Genomic DNA, 17,382 nt, shown 5'->3' with positions numbered 1-17,382 from the left:
CACATGTATTGCTCTCTGTCTGTGTGTCCTACTCCAGCAGTAGAAAACCACTCATTTTTGCTGTGAGGACACCTCCTTCTTCCAGCACCTGGGAGGCAGCTCTAGCTTACGTCCCAGCTGAAGTCCCCGGCGCTGTTTCTATGGGGGGGGGTCAGTTTAACAACCCTCAGGGCAGGCACCCACAGAAGTGCAGTCAGGAGGGAAGGCTGTAGTGCAGGCGGAGCCAAGGTCTCCCCTTGGACAGCATCACAGTGCGTGGCCTCTGTTTGGTTGCCTTGAACACCTGCCACATCTGATTCCATGACACCCTGTGACTGAGGTCCGTAAACCCTTGACATAGCCCTTTGTGGAATCAGTCAGTCACCTCCTCAGCAAGAGCAAGGAGGCGGCCGGAGGCCACCTAGCAGGTGAGGCCCAGCCCAACTAGAGCGAGCTACGAGGGTGAAGAGAGAGGGCTACCAGATGGGCTCCCGAGGAAGGAAGGGCCCGCTGTGATACCTGCATGACTTGGAAAGCAAAGTCCCGATCACGCCATAGAACTGGAAACAGAGGTGAGTCAGGTTGATCACCAGGAAGACCCGCCGGGGGAAGCGACACAAACAAACCAAATGGACAAAAACACTGGTGAATTGTTTCTTAAGGTCTAAACTCCACAGGCCCTTGGAGCGGTTTGAATGCATCCAGCACGGAAACCCCACCCGGTGCCACAAATGAGTTCGACGTGGGCCCTGCACTCATCGAAACCCCAGAGTGTGAATACCCCTCTCCTGCCTATCAGGTCTCCTAACCTCCTTGCCAGACCCTCCCAGTGCTTCCTCAAGATGCTCAAAAGAATGTTTTTATGTATTTGTGAAATATATGAAATATGAAATACCTATTATCAGTTTCCTTGGACAAGTAAAAAACCTTTAACAGCTCCTGTATAAGGAATTTCCTTCAAGTTCTGTTTACGGTTACCTCGCCATTGATGAGCTACCCATTCGTTCATGCCGTCATTCGTCCAGAAGAATAAGAGGAAGGAGAGGGTGCTCAGTAACACTGGGAAATAACCTCTTTGAGCCGAGTCAGCCTTGCAGAGCTCCTGTGGACCCTCTGAGTTGACACTTTTAAGCTAAAAAGGTCCTCTTTGGGGGGATTCCCCCTTCCGTCCCTCTGGGGAGTAGTGCTGGCACATACGAACATTCGTTTCAAAGCCAAGAAAGAGTGAGCATGCAGTGAGTGCCAGCTGCGTATCAGGCACTAGGTCCCCGTGACCGGAAGAAGAACGGTAATCACTGCTTCACAGAAGACTGACATGAGGCAGCGTGTGTGGAAGGCTCTCTGTGAACCACAACCACACGGTGAGCTCTCATCTCACACCCCACCTTCCGACCTCCACGCCCCCAGCCCTTCACAAAGTGCTTTGTGGCTCTCGGATCGTCATGCGCCCAAACTCAGGTTAGGTCATGAACTTTTGGGGGACCTTTTTTTTTTTTAAATTATAGATGTGTGGGGTTTTAAAATTTATTTATTTTTGGCTTAGCTGGGTCTTCGTTGCTGCGCACGAGCTTTCTCTAGCTGTGGTGAGCGGGGGCTACTCTTCGTTGCGGTGCACGGGCTCCTCATTGCGGTGGCTTATCTTGTTGCAGAGCACGGGCTCTGGGCGCATGGGCTTCAGTAGTTGTGGCACGTGGGCTCGGTAGTTGTGGCACACGGGTTTAGTTGCTCGGCAGCATGTGGGATCTTCCCGGACCAGGGCTCGAACCCGTGTCCCCTGCATCGGCAGGCAGATTCTTAACCACCATGCCACCAGGGAAGCCCACCAGGGAAGCCCACCAGGGAAGCCCACCAGGAGGGGCCCTACACATTCTTTTCCGTCTTCTTTTGGAGTCATATGCACTGTGCCCCGTGGGCCCACTATCAGAAGCTGCAAATGTCATCAGAGAAAAGTTTATTTTGGGTGGTTAATGTGAGGTATTGGATAGCACCACTGTGAGCCAAGCCACACTGGAGTCTGGGACAGAAGGAAAAACCAGTAGCACTGACCCTGTCTTTATTTAAAATTTTGATGTTTTGTCCATCATGAATTTTTTGGCATGAATTTTGATTTTTTATTTTGCACTAGAATGTTACTTATCTTGAGGACAGTTTTGTACCCGAGGTGAGTGCAGCACCTGGGAGCAGCCCCTTCTCCCATCCTTCCCTTCCCTTATGCTCACACACAGGCACAGCTCTGCGGCTCCATTCACAACCCCAACATGGCCTGTGTCATTCAACTGCCTCTAGAGTCTAAAACCTCACAGCATTTCCTCTCTTCACTCCTGAGGCAAAGCATGCTTGACCTGGAGTGTCAGATGGTCTGAGATCTTCATAGCAGAAAAGTGAAATATAGGCAAAAGGCAGCAAAGTTCCTGAGGAAAAGTTCAGAATGATTTCTGGTACTTTGCTCAAGGAAACTATAGGAATACATTCCATCTTACCAAGACCCATTGCGTTAAAGGCGTGTGCTCCTTCACCCCCCCCCCACCCCCAGATCATACGTTGAAGCCCCAACCCTCACTGTGGCTGTTTCTGGAGATGGGCCCTCTCAGGAAGTAACTAAGGTTAAATGAGCTCATAAGGGTGAGGTCCCAACGATGGAATTAGGGTTCTTATAAGAAGAGGAAGAGATACCAGACACCAGAGATCCCTCTCTACACCACGTGAGGACACAGTAAGGCGGCTGTCTGAAAGCCAGGAAGGGAGCTCTCACCAGCAGCCGACCATGACATCACCTGCATCTCAGACTTCCAGCCTCCAGAACTGTGGAAAATCAGTGTTTGCCATGTACGTCCTCCAGAGTACGGCATTTCATTATGGCAGCCTGAGCTAAGATCCAGCTGCGGATAAGGCACGAGGCCTGGATGGAGGAGGGTGCCCAGCCCTGGGTGAAGCTCCTGTGTTCCATGAGTGGGCCAAGTGCCCAATGAACTCAACTCTGGAAGCAGGAGGTGGTACAGTGGGGCTGAGTCACTGCAGAAGATGGTGACTGACTCCAGCAGGGAGGAGAGGGTGAGACCCCCAGTGGGGAGCATCTCAGCGCTCAGGAACACGATTGAGAAGAGCTGGCTTGGAGGGCTGTAGAGGGGAAAGTGCATGGACACAGCCCCGGTGCTGTGGTCAATCCAACCACTGGCCCTGGGGCCCGTCAGGGCTGCACATGCAGCAGACCTGCAAAGTGGTGCAAGTCATAGGGACCCTAGCAGCACCCCGTCCCAGGCTCCACACACGGACGCCGGATGCAACTCCTGGGCTCACAGAGCTGGACAGATGGCCCTTCTGCGTCTTCCAACCCCTTCAGCAGTTCACTGTCCCCCTCTCCTTGCCCGGGACCCCCAGGCAGAGGGAATCTTGCGGAGAGGAGGGTTTCCATTTCCCATAGGTACAACTCGGGGAGAAATACCCCATCTGTCACCACAAGGATTCTAGAATATTCATTTTTCTTTTTTGGCAATGGACTCTATCATTGGAAAGAAACTACCTTTTACCAATCCGTACTTACTAACAATTAAATCATTTCTTTGTTGTTGTTGTTGCTGTATTACTCAGAGGCAGGCAGTACTGTAACTGCCACAGAGCTCCCCGTCAGTCTCAGACAACCTGTCACCACCGGTGTTAGCGTAATACCAGGGAGGTGGTGGCAGGGACGGTGCAACTGGTGGGACAGGCCAGGCTGGCCGACTGCAGCCTATGACTGCAACGTGGGTGGCTTGAGCCTCTGTTCCTCATCTGCACGATGCAGTAGGTTAGCCCTACTTCACAGAGGTGCTTAAGGACCAAATGAGGCAATATAAACACCCTGCTTAATGGAGAACAAGTGTCCTTTAGGTTCTATAACCTCCAGACCTTCTAGCAATCTGGAAGGAAGTTTGGGCTTGTGCTTTCTCATGCACTTAGAGACTGCAGGGCTGAGTTTGCCTTCTACTTCTGTCTAACCACACGGCCCTGGGGAAGTGACTCTGTCATTGCACAGTAATAATCATCTTGTTCTGGCCCTGGCAAGCTGCTCTCAGTGCAGACCTGCTGCATCCAGGCAGCCGTACTAGAGTGGACAAGTGTGAACGAAGCTGACCCTCTGAATCACACTGACCTTGCACTGCCCAGGCCGAGCTCTCCTCCTGGGAGCCCCTGGGGCCACCTGGGGCCACTCTTTGGATCTCTGGGTCTATCACAGAGGGGGTTTCAGGGCCTCTATCTTTGGGGCCACATGTAGGGAAAGAGTCTTCCACCAGCTCTGAAAATGGGCTGGGAAGATGAGGAAGAAACCACCAATCAAAAGAAGAATCAGATGCACATTTCAAAGTTGGCCTTGCATCTAGGGGTTTCCAAGCCTGGCTGCACGTGGGCATATACGCGGTCCTGACACAGGGCCCTCTGCTACCTCAACGCCCCCTCGTGGTCCCGGGGCTCTAGCTTGAGCAAATAGAAGGGTGCACCTAAGTCGCCCACCAGTCCGGCCTCGGCCATCAGACTGATTTCCATTACAGGATGAGGCAGGTTAAGCGCCCATCTCCACTCACACCCTCCCACTAGGAAAAGATATGTGATGTTCTAGTTTTAGATATTTTCGACAGAAATATTCTGGTTTGCACAGAATGCCAGGTTTCTAAAAGGCCAAAGCGTGGACTGAGCGAACCTGCAGCAGAATGCCAGGACAGGAAGAGGGTCCAGGAGGGAGCTGGCAGAAAAGGAGATGAAGGTAGAGGCCCACACTCTCCAAACCCTGGGGGCTGACATTTTCAAACCACATCCAGACTCTCAGAGATGATTCAAATGGTCTTTTGGTTTCCTGCCTGAATGTCTCCTAGATGTTTGTAACTTAATGTATTTTTAGAAATAAAAAGAAAAGGGGAGTTTCTTACTTCACATAAACTATCAGGAGGAACTTTTAGCTGTTTAGTGACCAAATTGCCTATGAGGTAGCACTTTCCTCCAAGAGCTCTGGGCTGGAAGAAGAACGATGAAGATGCCTGGACACATAAGATACCTGCAGCACCACAATCCAGCCGTGGGTGAGCGCTGGATCCCCTCAGGTACCAAATCAGAGGTCAGAACTTTACTTTCTTCTTCAAAACATTCTAAAGCTTTAGCCAGCATCCTAAGAAAGATAGCAGCTAACCTCCCCAGGCCTTGTAGCAAATCAGAATGATCCATTATAATCTTTTTCTAAAGTTTCTCCAGTGTCATCCCTGTAACTGCACAGACTACAACAAACATAGCATTAGCAACACGGTGTTTGAGGAATTCAGGAGGAAGAATTTAATTTTTTTTTAAGGGTGGAAAATAAGAAGTAAGCAAAGAATACGGTTATGACTCAAGTTGCACATTCACTGGTAACCTAAAGTGAACTTGTGAAAAGTGAGGGATACCCACAACTTTATGTTAGAAAAATAATTCTTTGTTTCTGTCCTCGCTCTAAGCAGTGCCAGGCACTCCTTCGGTGGCCCTAGAAGCTTGGCTGGCTGGCGGGACTGGAGCCTGACCACGAGGCTGGAAGGCCTGTACTGGGGGGGCCTCTCCACGGCCAGCATGCCGGGTGCTCAGGTGGGCGCCCATCTGCCCTTCACGGTGGTGGGGTCACAGCGGGGTGACAGAGCCACAGACACCCGACCTGTAACGCTGCGCGGGGTCTTGAACGATCTGTAGGTCCTAAGGTCCGCGGCTGTCCCCAGAGTGTCCTAGTCTTTTCTCTGCCCCTCCTCTCACACCCCCTTCAGCCACACCAGCTTCTCCAGACCCCTTGTTTGCCAGGCCAGAGCTGGACGCAGGGGCACGGATGGTCCGTAGGAGCTCGCAGGCCCATGGGGATGGAAGGCTGGTTCAGTAAGCAAAGCGCTGTGACACGGAGGCACAGGGACACCTCTGGAGCGAGAAGAAGCAAAAGCTAAGATTGGACCATCTGGAAGCCACCAGGCAAGACTTGCCCTCCACCTCACTTTTAAGAAAGACGTACCTTTGTACCTGTGTTTGCTAACCGAAAGACATTCAAAGAGGAGTTTACTTTGACAAGAAAAGGCGAAACACAAGAACAGCATTCGGGCTTGGTACGTAGCAGCCGCTATGGAGGCAGTGCGCGCTCCAGGCAGGGAAAGGGGCACCTCTGAGCTGCTTCCTGGGAAACGTGCTCAGCATCTCAGCATCAAGCTGCCATGGCTTTGAACCATCTATGGTTTATCTCTATTTATTTTGTGCATCTGTTAGCAAGGCTTGCTAAGGTAATTGCTTCTTCACTTCACACCATTTCAGCTTAACAAAGGTTTTCATGGGAATGTTCTACTCTCAGGACAGCAGGGGACACCTGTACTCATTAATGAAACCAAAGCCATCCGCAGTGGGGAGTGCCCCCTAGCGGCAGGTGAGGAGACAGAATAGTGGAGAAAGCACATTCACGTGCTCACTCATTCACTCCACAAACGTTACAGTGCCACAACTATGTGCAGGCCACTCTTCTGGGCACGGGAAACAACAACAAATAAAATAAATCAGCAAAACAGATATTGTGTTAGTGATGAAGGTTAAGGGGAGAAAACTAAGCAAGCTGGACAGGCAGGAAGTGGGGCCGACAGGTGGAGATTTTTCTCTAAGTGGCCACAGAACACTTCAATACAAGGTGACGTTTCAGCAAAGCCCTGAGGGCAATGAAGGGTCAGCCACGTGGACGGCTGCACAAGGGGGTTCCAGGCGGAGGAGAAGGGGAGGCAAAGGCCTGGCTGGGTGCGTGCCTGGGAGGTTAAGGGACGGTGTGAAAGCCAGTGTGGCTGGTGCAGAGCGTGCATCGGGAGAGGGACAGAAGAGACAGGGAGGCTAGGACCACGGGGAGAGATGCCCTCCTTCCTCTGTGTTACTGCCGCCTGGGCCTGGCACTCAGCCTTTCCCCAGACAAAAAATCAGAACAGCAAACCCTTGCTTCCCGGGATGGCTGTGAGCGTCAGATGAAAAGGCACAGACCAAGTGCTGTACTGGCACACAGTAGGGAGCCAACAAATGTTAGTGTGTTTTCTTTCCATCAACTTGTTAGGTTATCTGTTTCACTCGCCAACAAGGAACTGATTTAAGGGAGCAATGAAATCGTTTCAAACTGTCAAAACTGATCATTGTTAGCTCGCTCAGGCAACGCAATAAAGCTGCATGCATGGGCCAGAGCCGCTCACAGCAGCATCAGGGGCAGACATTTGACCCTGAGTTGCAGCCAAAGGGAAAGGAAAACGTTAAATTTCCTCAGAGAGAAAAAAAGTACTTCTCGCCTGGCTCTTAAAATCTTTCCTACGTGCGGCTTCTCACTAAGGGGCACTGAGTAAAGTCAGAGGTGACGGACTCAGAACATCCCCACAGCAAACAGAGATGGGTCTGATGTGGCTGCTTCACCCAGGTCTCTCTCCGTGAACTGGGGGACCAAAATACGCTTCCTTTTCCTTACAGAGGGGCTACCTCCCATCTCTCCCTGGCCTTGATCTTTCATTGGTTTACACATTTTCAGAGTCTCATCTCTGCAGGCCCTTCATTGGGTGCTGGGTATCACTTCTCTATACTGATTGCAACCTTGGTCAAACCATGTCAAATGCAGGGTGAGCTGGGGACCTGCGGGAGCATTAGAGGCAGGGTCAAGAAAGTGAGGCACTCAGGAAGGAGACAGCGGGGGGAGGGTGTGGAGGGGCTGAAGAAGAGTGAAGGAAGCAGACACAGTCCTGTGAACATGCACAAATGCAGTCAGGGAAAGGCTAAGAAGGGAAGAAACAGAGAGGCAAAGAGAGTGGGAGTGAAGGAGGAGAGAGGGGAGAGGGGAGATGCTGGCCAGTTCTCTACACAGTCCTAATGAGCTGCTCTGGAGTATTTGACAGACCAACTGTACATTTATAGATTGTATCCTCCATATTCTGCATTAAAAAGTAGAGAGATATAGACCTTTAAAGTCTTTAAAGCCACATTGGGTTTGCACAGCTTTGGGGAAATATTATCACTTTCTGACACTCGTTCCCTACTGGGGTGACATTAAAGAAAGACGTGACCATGACCCAGGCATAAACGTCCCACACCCAGACTGTACACGTCTCATGACTCCTTCTTGATGTGCTTGGAGAGCAGGAAGTGAACCAAACAACCCAAAAATGTTCCCACTCTGCATTAATTGGAGCAATTATATAGGACAGGCCTCCAAAGCTAGACAGACAGCGCAAAAGATAAAATCAGCCATTATTTTCCACTTATGGCATGTGGGTAGAGTGACTATTTTGTGTGTCAGTGCTTTATTTGGTGATTTTTGTTTTACTTGGAATTCCATGGAAAACTTATTGAGTCATAAAGACTTTAAATAAAACTCAAATATGGTGGAATCCAGTAACATGATAATTTTTTGTTAAGACACGACAAATCAAGCAGGCCAACTGCCTCACCTTACAGATGAAGATACTAAGGTCCAGAGTCAAAGGACTTGCCCAAGGTCACCTGGTGACCGAACGAGAGCTAGAAACCCAGTTCCTGAATGCAACTTAATCCATTTCCCTACTGTGCTTTTAGCTCTTTGCCCTGGGATGCTAACAAATGCTAAGCTTTGGTAAGGAGTAGTAGGTGTGTCAGGATCTGACAGTGGAACATTCTGTTACAGTATATTCTGTGATACCCTGTCATAGATATCCCTGCCTGGGGGACAGAGTGTCCAGAGATAGTGAGTTTTTGCATCCTTGTAGGAACCACTGATCCATGCAAACCAACCAGGCCAGCGTGTGAGCCAGTAACCCAAGCACATCAACTGCTCTGTACATGAGACATCACACAAATATTATCTCAGCTGTGATGTTTCTGATTTATCAAGAGGCAAGAATTCATATAAGAAATACGTCAAGTAATGCTGACATGAAAGGTGAGGTAAAAAATAAACTAGCAAAGCCAGAAATTTCTCAGGGGTGGAGTTCCATTTCCAGAGAGAACCACCCCAATGGTTACTTTGTTTTGTACACAGCGCCACCTGCCGGCACAAACTGTGAGCCTGCACAGGTAGGAGAGCTGAAAAGTGGGTCGTGAATGGAAGTAACTGCTGGTTTTGCAAATAGGGAGACAGAGAACACCGCTTCGTTCCACTTCTAGAATGTTTGCCAGTAAAAAGCTGGATTAATGAGTAATGGAGAGTCCAGATTCATGAACTGAGACACCCAGGTCCTACTTGCTGGTGGGTCCTAAATCTACCTTCACTCTCCATTATCTGGGTAGGCATCAATTACCCTCTCTCCTGTGGAAGATAAAAATAAATACGTCTTTAAATAATCGATGATATTAAATAGGTTTACCAGCCACTGACCCCTCCCAAAAATAATTCAACAAAAATAATTTACATCATAATAAATTATTTAGCCAAAGGCAACGTATTCACAGAAAAGCTGCACGAATGTGGTTTTAAATATTCTCCAGAGAAAGTAAAACTTGGAAGACATCATTTGATTTTCTGCCACTGAAAACGTAGTAAAGAATCAATATGAATCTGTATCACGCACTTCAGAATTCAAAGCCAAATTGCTTAAAAGAACTTTCAAATGAATATTTTAGGCAGGTGAACATAAAGTCTGAGCACTGATTTAATAACAACTCTCAGTAAAAAGGAATACCAAATTAAATGTACACATTGGTTATAATTTGCATCCCAATTTCAGAAACTTTGAAACGTGGAGAAGGAATAAGAAGAACAAAATGTTGTCAGTGGTTGCCTTGGGTGGTAATGTTATGGAAATTTTTCTGCTTCCTATTTTTCAGTTCTTCCATGCTTACCTAGGAAGAACGTCAGCACTTCTAAAAGCAAAAAGAAACAAATGAACATTAGAGAAAATACACTAGGGGGTATTACATTGGAAATTGGGCATCATTGATTGTGGACTGCAATAATGTCCTTTCACTGAATAGCTCAGGTGTCTCCAGAAAAAAAGAAACTGCCATACCCTGGTTTTGGTGCAGCATCTCAGCTGCCAGACTTTAAAGTGCCTTGAAATATCACTGTCTTCCTATTTATTAAAACAAGGTGCTATGGACACACCCAAGGACTGCAAATGCAGGCCTCCCATGAACAGTGGGGAAAATCATGCCCCCAAGTCAATTTCAAACCTTCTCCATATTACATACATAGGAAGAGTTTTCTCCAGGCCTCGATCTTGCAAAAATGCCCCACCCTCACCTGGCCTTTAAAAATGCTTCAATAAAACAGCTCAGGGTGTTCAGGGTTTGCGGGGGGGGGGGGGGGCGGGGGGCATGAGCCACCTGTTCTCCTGGCTCAGCCTTGCAATAAACCTTTCCCTGCTGTAAACTCCCACGTTTTCATTTGCTTGGCCTCACTATCTATCGGGCACATGAAACCTGCATTTGGTAAAATCATCTGCCAACAGATTACCTTTTCCTTTCAAATACGTAAGCTTTTAATTTCTTTTTCTTGCCTATTTCACTGGCAGGAGCTTCATTATGATGTTTAGTAGGACTGGTGATAGAGGATCTCCTTGCTTTGCTTCTGATTTTAAAAAGCACTCTGGACCAGTCCCTCCCATCAGGAAACTTGCACAAGCCTCTTAGACAGCCTCTTCCACCAGAGGGCAGACAGCAGAAGCAAGAAGAACTACAATCCTGCAGCCTGTGGAACAAAAACCACATTCACAGAAAGAGACAAGATGAAAAGGCAGAGGGCTATGTACCAGATGAAGGAACAAGATAAAACCCCAGAAAAACAACTAAATGAAGTGGAGATAGGCAACCTTCCAAAAAAGAATTCAGAATAATAATAGTAAAGAAGATCCAGGACATCAGAAAAAGAATGGAGACAAAGATCGAGAAGATTCAAGAAATGTTTAACAAAGACCTAGAAGAATTAAAGAACAAACAAACAGAGATGAACAATACAATAACTGAAATGAAAAATACACTAGAAGGAATCAACAGAATAACTGAGGCAGAAGAACGGATAAGTGACCTGGAAGACAGAATGGTGGAATTCACTGCTGTGGAACAGAATAAAGAAAAAAGAATGAAAAGAAATGAAGACAGCCTAAGAGACCTCTGGGACAACATAAAACGCAATAACATTCACATTATAGGGGTTCCAGAAGGAGAAGAGAGAGAGAAAGGACCCGAGAAAATATCTGAAGAGATTATAGTTGAAAACTTCCCTAACTTGGGAAAGGAAATAGCCACCCAAGTCCAGGAAGCACAGAGAGTCCCATCCAGGATAAACCCAAGGAGAAACACGTCGAGACACATAGTAATCAAATTGGCAAAAATTAAAGAAATAGAAAAATTATTGAAAGCAGCAAGGGAAAAATGACAAATAACATACCAGGAAATCCCCATAAGGTTAACAGCTGATCTTTCAGCAGAAACTCTGCAAGCCAGAAGGGAGTGGAAGGATATATTTAAAGTGATGAAACGGAAGAACCTACAACCAAGATTACTCTACCCGGCAAGAATCGCATTCAAATTCGATGGAGAAATCAGAAGCTTTACAGACAAGCAAAAGCTAAGAGAATTCAGCACCACCAAACCAGCTCTACAACAAATGCTAAAGGAACTTCTCTAAGTGGGAAACACAAGAGAAGAAAAGGACCTACAAAAACAAACCCACAACAATTAAGAAAATGGTAATAAGAACATACTTATCGATAATTACCTTAAACGTGAATGGATTAAATGCTCCAACCAAAAGACACAGGCTCGCTGAATGGATACAAAAACAAGACCCATATATATGCTGTCTACAAGAGACCCACTTCAGACCTAGGGACACATTCAGACTGAAAGTGTGGGGACAGAAAAAGATATTCCATGCAAATGGAAATCAAAAGAAAGCTGGAGTAGCAATACTCATATCAGCTAAAATAGACTTTAAAATAAAGAATGTTACAAGAGACAAGGAAGGACACTACATAATGATCAAGGGATCAATCCAAGAAGAAGATATAACAATTATAAATATATATGCACCCAACATAGGAGCACCTCAATACGTAAGGCAACTGCTAACATCTCTAAAAGAGGAAATCGACAGTAACACAATAACAGTGAGTGACTTTAACACCTCACTTACACCAATGGACAGAACATCCAAACAGAAAATTAATAAGGAAATACAAGCTTTAAACAACACAATAGACCAGATAAATTTAATTGATATTTATAGGACATTCCATCCAAAAACCGCAGATTATACACTTTCTTCTCAAGTGCACACAGAACATTCTCCAGGATAGATCACATCTTGGGTCACAAATCAAGCCTCAGTAAATTTAAGAAAACTGAAATCATATCAAGCATCTTTTCTGACTACAACACTATGAGATTAGAAATCAATTACAGGGGAAAAAAAGGTAAAAAGCACAAACACATGGAGGCTAAACAATACGTTACTAAATAACCAAGAGATCACCGAAGAAATGAAAGGGGAAATCAAAAAATACCTAGAGACAAATGACAATGAAAACACGACGATCCAAAACCTATAGGATGCAGCAAAAGCAGTTCTAAGAGGGTAGTTTATAGCTAAACAAGCCTGCCTCAAGAAACAAATTCAGTGCAATCCCTATCAAATTACCAATGGCATTTTTTTACAGAACTAGAACAAAAAATCTTAAGATTTGTATGGAGACACAAAAGACCCTGAATAGCCAAAGCGGTCTTGAGGGAAAAAACGGAGCTGGAGGAATCAGACTCCCTGACTTCAGACTATACTACAAAGCTACAGTAATCAAGACAGTATGGCACTGGCACAAAACAGAAATATATATCAATGGAACAGGATAGAAAGCCCAGAGATAAGCCCACACACCTATGGTCAACTAATCTATACAAAGGAGGCAAGGATATACAATGGAGAAAAGACAGTCTCTTCAATAAGTGGTGCTGGGAAAACTGGACAGCTACATGTAAAAGAATGAAATTAGAACACTCCCTAACACCATACACAAAAATAAACTCAAAATGGATTAGAGACCTAAATGTAAGACTGGACACTATAAAACTCTTGGAGGAAAACATAGGAAGAACACTCTTTGACATAAATCACAGCAAGATCTTTTCTGACCCACCTCCTAGAGAAATGGAAATAAAAACAAAAATAAACAAATGGGACCTAATGAAACTTAAAACCTTTTGCAAAGCAAAGGAAACTACAAATAAGACGAAAAGACAACCCTCAGAATGGGAAAAAATATTTGTAAACAAATCAACAGACAAAGGATTAATCTCCAAGATATATAAACACCTCATGCAGCTCAATATTAAAAAAAATAAACAACCCAATGCAAAAATGGGCAGAAGATCTAAATAGACATTTCTCCAAAGACATACAGATGGGCAAGAAGCACATGAAAAGCTGCTCAACGTCACTAATTATTAGAGGAATGCATATCAAAACTACAATGAGTTATCACCTCACACCAGTTAGAATGGGCATCATCAGAAAATCTATAAACAACAAATGCTGGAGAGGGTGTGGAGAAAAGGGAACCCTCTTGCAGTGTTGGGGGGAATGTAAATTGATACAGCCACTATGGGGAACAGTATGGAGGTTCCTTAAAAAACTAAAAATAGAATTACCATATGACCCAGCAATCCCACTACTGGGCATATACCCAGAGAAACCCACAATTCAAAAAGACACACGCACCCCAATGTTCATTGCAGCACTATTTATAATAGCCAGGTCACAGAAGCAACTTAATGCCCATGGACAGATGAATGGATAAAGAAGATGTGGTACATATATACAATGGAATATTACTCAGCCACAGAAAGGAACGAAATTGGGTCATTTGTTGAGACGTGGATGGACCTAGCGACTGTCATACAGAGTGAAGTAAGTCAGAAAGAGAAAAACAAATATTATATATTAACTCATATATGGGGAACCTAGAAAAATGGTACAGATGAACCGGTTTATAGGGCAGGCCTAGGAAACACGGTTTCCTGACAAGTTGGGCAGGAAGTGCGAGAGAAAAAGAGAAGTCAACAGTGCCTGAGCGACGGGAAGGATCCTTCCATTAGCGGAGACGGGAAGGCTCAGTGGGACACGGCGTGTCTTGCGGCTGACGTGTCTCTGGGCACACGAGAGGGGACGCTAAGGAGATGACGGGACGCCAGCCTGGAGTCCAGGAGGCAATCTGAACTGAGGATTTGTGTTGCAGGTTATTGGCCTGAGGATGGTGCTCAGAGAGGTTGGTGTATGGATGGTGCCTGTGGAGGATGTGTGTCCAGGTTACTGGCTCACGGACAGTGTCCACATCAGGGCACTGGGTGAGGCCACCCAGGGAGGGGGTGTGGATGGAGAAGAGGACCAAGGCCTGAAACCAGAGGCTTCCAGCATCAAGGGACCAACTAAGAGAATGGCAACAGTTAGAAATCAAGCCTCCCATATACCGAACGCACCTTCCAAACCAAGAATTTGAACAACAAAGTAACATATTTGCTACAGACTGAATGTTTGCGTTCCCAAAATTCCTATGTTGATGCCCAATGTGACGGAGCCTCGGTAAGATGATCAGGTCACAAGGGGGAGCCCTCAGGATGGGATTAGTGCCTTTAGAAAAGAGGCCTCAGAGAGCCCCCTCGCCCTTTCAGCCATGTGAGGACAGAGGACACAGAAAGAAGACGGCATCTATGAGCCAGGAGGAGAGCTCTCACCTGACACTGAAGTTGCCAGTGCCTTGATCTCAGACTTCAGCCTACAGAACCATGAGCAATAAATGGCCACTGTTCATGAACTTCCCAGTCTGTGGTAGTTTGCTGCAGCAGCCCAAAGGGACTAAGACACTATTTAAACGTCATATTCCAAAACATATCATACTTCAAATACCAACTTACTAAGCTACTCATTTCCACCCCTTTCCTAAATTCCCTCCTCCTTTAAATCTAGGCTTGCCTTCAATTCAGAGAGTGCTGAATGGCATTAACAGCAAATGTGACACTCTGAAAATTACCTTAGTAGCCGTGCAATAATCTTCAGACTGAGTTAACGTTGTATCACAAGCAGCTGCCCATCCTGACAACCACTTTCACAGACCACTGAGGGAGGCCCAGGCCTTCCCTGATGTTTCTGCAAGTTGTCCCCAGGGGTGGATCTTCCCCAAAATACCACACGAACTCCGGGGAGCTGTTTCCTCGGTAAGAGCCATAGGTGTCTGTGACAGGCATGGCTCCAACACAGCTCTGTCTGCGTAGACAGAGACGGCTGTGACAAAGGACAGGGAGACGTGCAAGCCTCAACACGAATGGCTGGGGTCCGCCCAGAGGAGCGAGCATCCTCACCTTGCCTTGCAGTCATGGCTGTGAGTGAGGGGAATGAGCCTGCGAATATGAACACAGGACTGTGCAACAGGATGAAGCAGGAGGCAGCTGGGAGGCGATCCTGGCCAAGTTCAAAGGCCATCAGCGTAATAGCTCATAAAGTGATCTGGCCAAGTCCTTTAGAATTTTACTTGAATGGGGGTAAAATGGTACATGGGGAAGCTGGCAGATGATTCTGCATGTTAAGCCACCTTTAGATCGAAGCCTAATGTCCGCGGTTTCTGGAAAAGTCCTAGAACGAACTACATGTGGACACAGAGCTTGTTCAAGGTCAAATGGAGGTCTCAGCAGAGTTAATCACAGAACCTGGTGCTGTCTATGGCCTTCGCAATCTCAACTGACCGTGTGAGGAACGTCCTGTTACAGCTAGAATTACGAAGAAAAAAACATATGTTGCATCTGATACCGAACAGTCACGCTGACCCAAGGCTGGCCATCACCCACTTGGGTCTAAGTAAAGGATGTTACATGAGGAAATGGGCGGCAAACATGCATATCAACAGTGCCTGAAATGAAAACACAAAGAAGGGAAGGGAAAAACAGTCTTAAAATAAAAGTCACTCATCTCACAAACACGTAAGAAGTATTTTCCATTTTTTCACTTTCCCTCTTTGAAGTCCAATAGCTTTCAAAATTAGAAGCATGTATTTTGAAACTAGACAGACCTGAAAAACATGAACTTTATCACAAAATTTCTCTCATTAAAATCGTCTTTGAATGTTTCCTTTATCTCTCCCAAGAATTCCCTATGTAATAGTAAATATATTAATTCCTTTGAAATATGTTAATTACTTTGCTAGATGGCCTTGTTTTTAAAGTATTTATTCAATGTGTACACTAAGCAGTCTTTTCACTTCACAGCGATTCTAAATGAGTTCCATGGCTAAGCCTCAGGCTTTTAGGCCCTCTGAAACATAAAGCAAATTGCTGCAAATACGTATGTGTATACACACACACACACACACACACACACACACACACACGTATGTGCTTTTGTACCAGGAGGACAGACAACCAAACATCTTGTAAATTTCCAGAAGAGGACTGGGATGAGATGTCTAAGAAAATTTACAACAACTCATTTATTATAAAGGGATATTGAGGAAAAAACGTGTTTTAAGTATTATTGTTGTTCTACATAGTTCTTCCCTTTACAAACAGTAAATGCTCATTTATAACAAAGATAAAGTAAAATGGATATTTCATTCTTCATCAGTGCATTAGAATTTCTGAAAAATAAATATCCCATGAATAAGAGTGACATCATCTTATTAAAAATGCCTAAAACTTAATTCTGACCATAATCTGGTAGTCAACCAGTATGGGGAAAGCATAATTTTCGGATTTGCACAAATTGCCCAGTTATTAATCTCCCGATTCTAGCGCACGGTACAGAACCAATGTAAGGATTGGACTTTCACATTGGCTAGACAGGCCACTTATCTGAGATAAGACCTATTTATTTGACAAAAGACTAGCCAATCTGAATGACCAACTAGCTAACTGATGTGCTGATAGGTTAAAAACTTTCCCATTCCTGTTTTGTAATTTCTTGGATAGTTTTTCACAAGGCTAATTTTATGGCAAATGTACAGTCTATGTGTAGAATGAATTATAAAGCCTTGCATGTGCATGAGTTTGTCTGGTCACATCCCCCATTGGCTCCTCTTTTTGCCTATCTCTGGGAATTTCATCCACTTAAGTTGAACACTGTGGGATGGTCTCTGACCAGTGCCCACACTCGCTCTGTTGTAACACGGTGGGGTCTTCCTTCTCTCTGAACTCGGTCTGGTTCTGAGAGACAGGGGAGGGAGAGGTAATGGGAGAATCGTACAGAAAAACCGTATTTGTGAGAAGCGCTCTGCTGCTGCGGCAGAAGAGGAGAGGAGAGTCTGCACTGCAGAAAAACCGCCAACTGCCTAATAACTCCGTTAGCTAGAGGAAAGGAAGGTTCTATAAATTCACAAAACGCTGTTTCATATAAAGTCTCAGTCTGTAATACAGCCTTGAAGGCACACACACATACACACACATCTATAAAAAGCTAGTTCAGGAGAAAAG

General features: G+C 45.8%; 1 protein-coding gene across 1 annotated transcript; it reads right to left on the bottom strand.

Annotated features, from left to right (window-relative positions):
- Nucleotides 1–455: 455 nt before the first annotated feature.
- Nucleotides 456–5,574, bottom strand: PKD1L1 (polycystin 1 like 1, transient receptor potential channel interacting). Its single transcript, XM_067041644.1, has 6 exons — nucleotides 5,502–5,574; nucleotides 4,881–5,005; nucleotides 4,400–4,431; nucleotides 4,109–4,263; nucleotides 2,953–3,172; nucleotides 456–579 (listed from the first exon to the last, which is right to left on the bottom strand). The coding sequence occupies exons 1-6, from the start codon at nucleotides 5,572–5,574 to the stop codon at nucleotides 456–458; spliced, it is 729 nt and encodes a 242-aa protein (XP_066897745.1).
- Nucleotides 5,575–17,382: the final 11,808 nt, after the last annotated feature.

Source organism: Kogia breviceps, chromosome 9 (genome assembly GCF_026419965.1).
Source record: "Kogia breviceps isolate mKogBre1 chromosome 9, mKogBre1 haplotype 1, whole genome shotgun sequence".
NCBI classification, from domain to species: Eukaryota; Metazoa; Chordata; class Mammalia; order Artiodactyla; family Physeteridae; genus Kogia; species Kogia breviceps.
The sequence above is the reverse complement of the archived record's forward strand: the minus strand, read 5'-3'. Positions and strand labels throughout refer to the sequence as shown.

Excerpts from the sequence above, each read along its gene's own strand:
- PKD1L1 (XM_067041644.1), bottom strand. The coding sequence starts at position 5,574 with ATGGGCGCCCACCTGAGCACCCGGCATGCTGGCCGTGGAGAGGCCCCC. Across the intron at positions 5,006-5,501 it reads ACAGGCCTTCCAGCCTCGTG|GTATCTTATGTGTCCAGGCA; the intron begins GTCAGGCTCCAG and ends GTGGTGCTGCAG. Across the intron at positions 3,173-4,108 it reads CTCGGCCTGGGCAGTGCAAG|CCCTGACGGGCCCCAGGGCC; the intron begins GTCAGTGTGATT and ends CTGCATGTGCAG.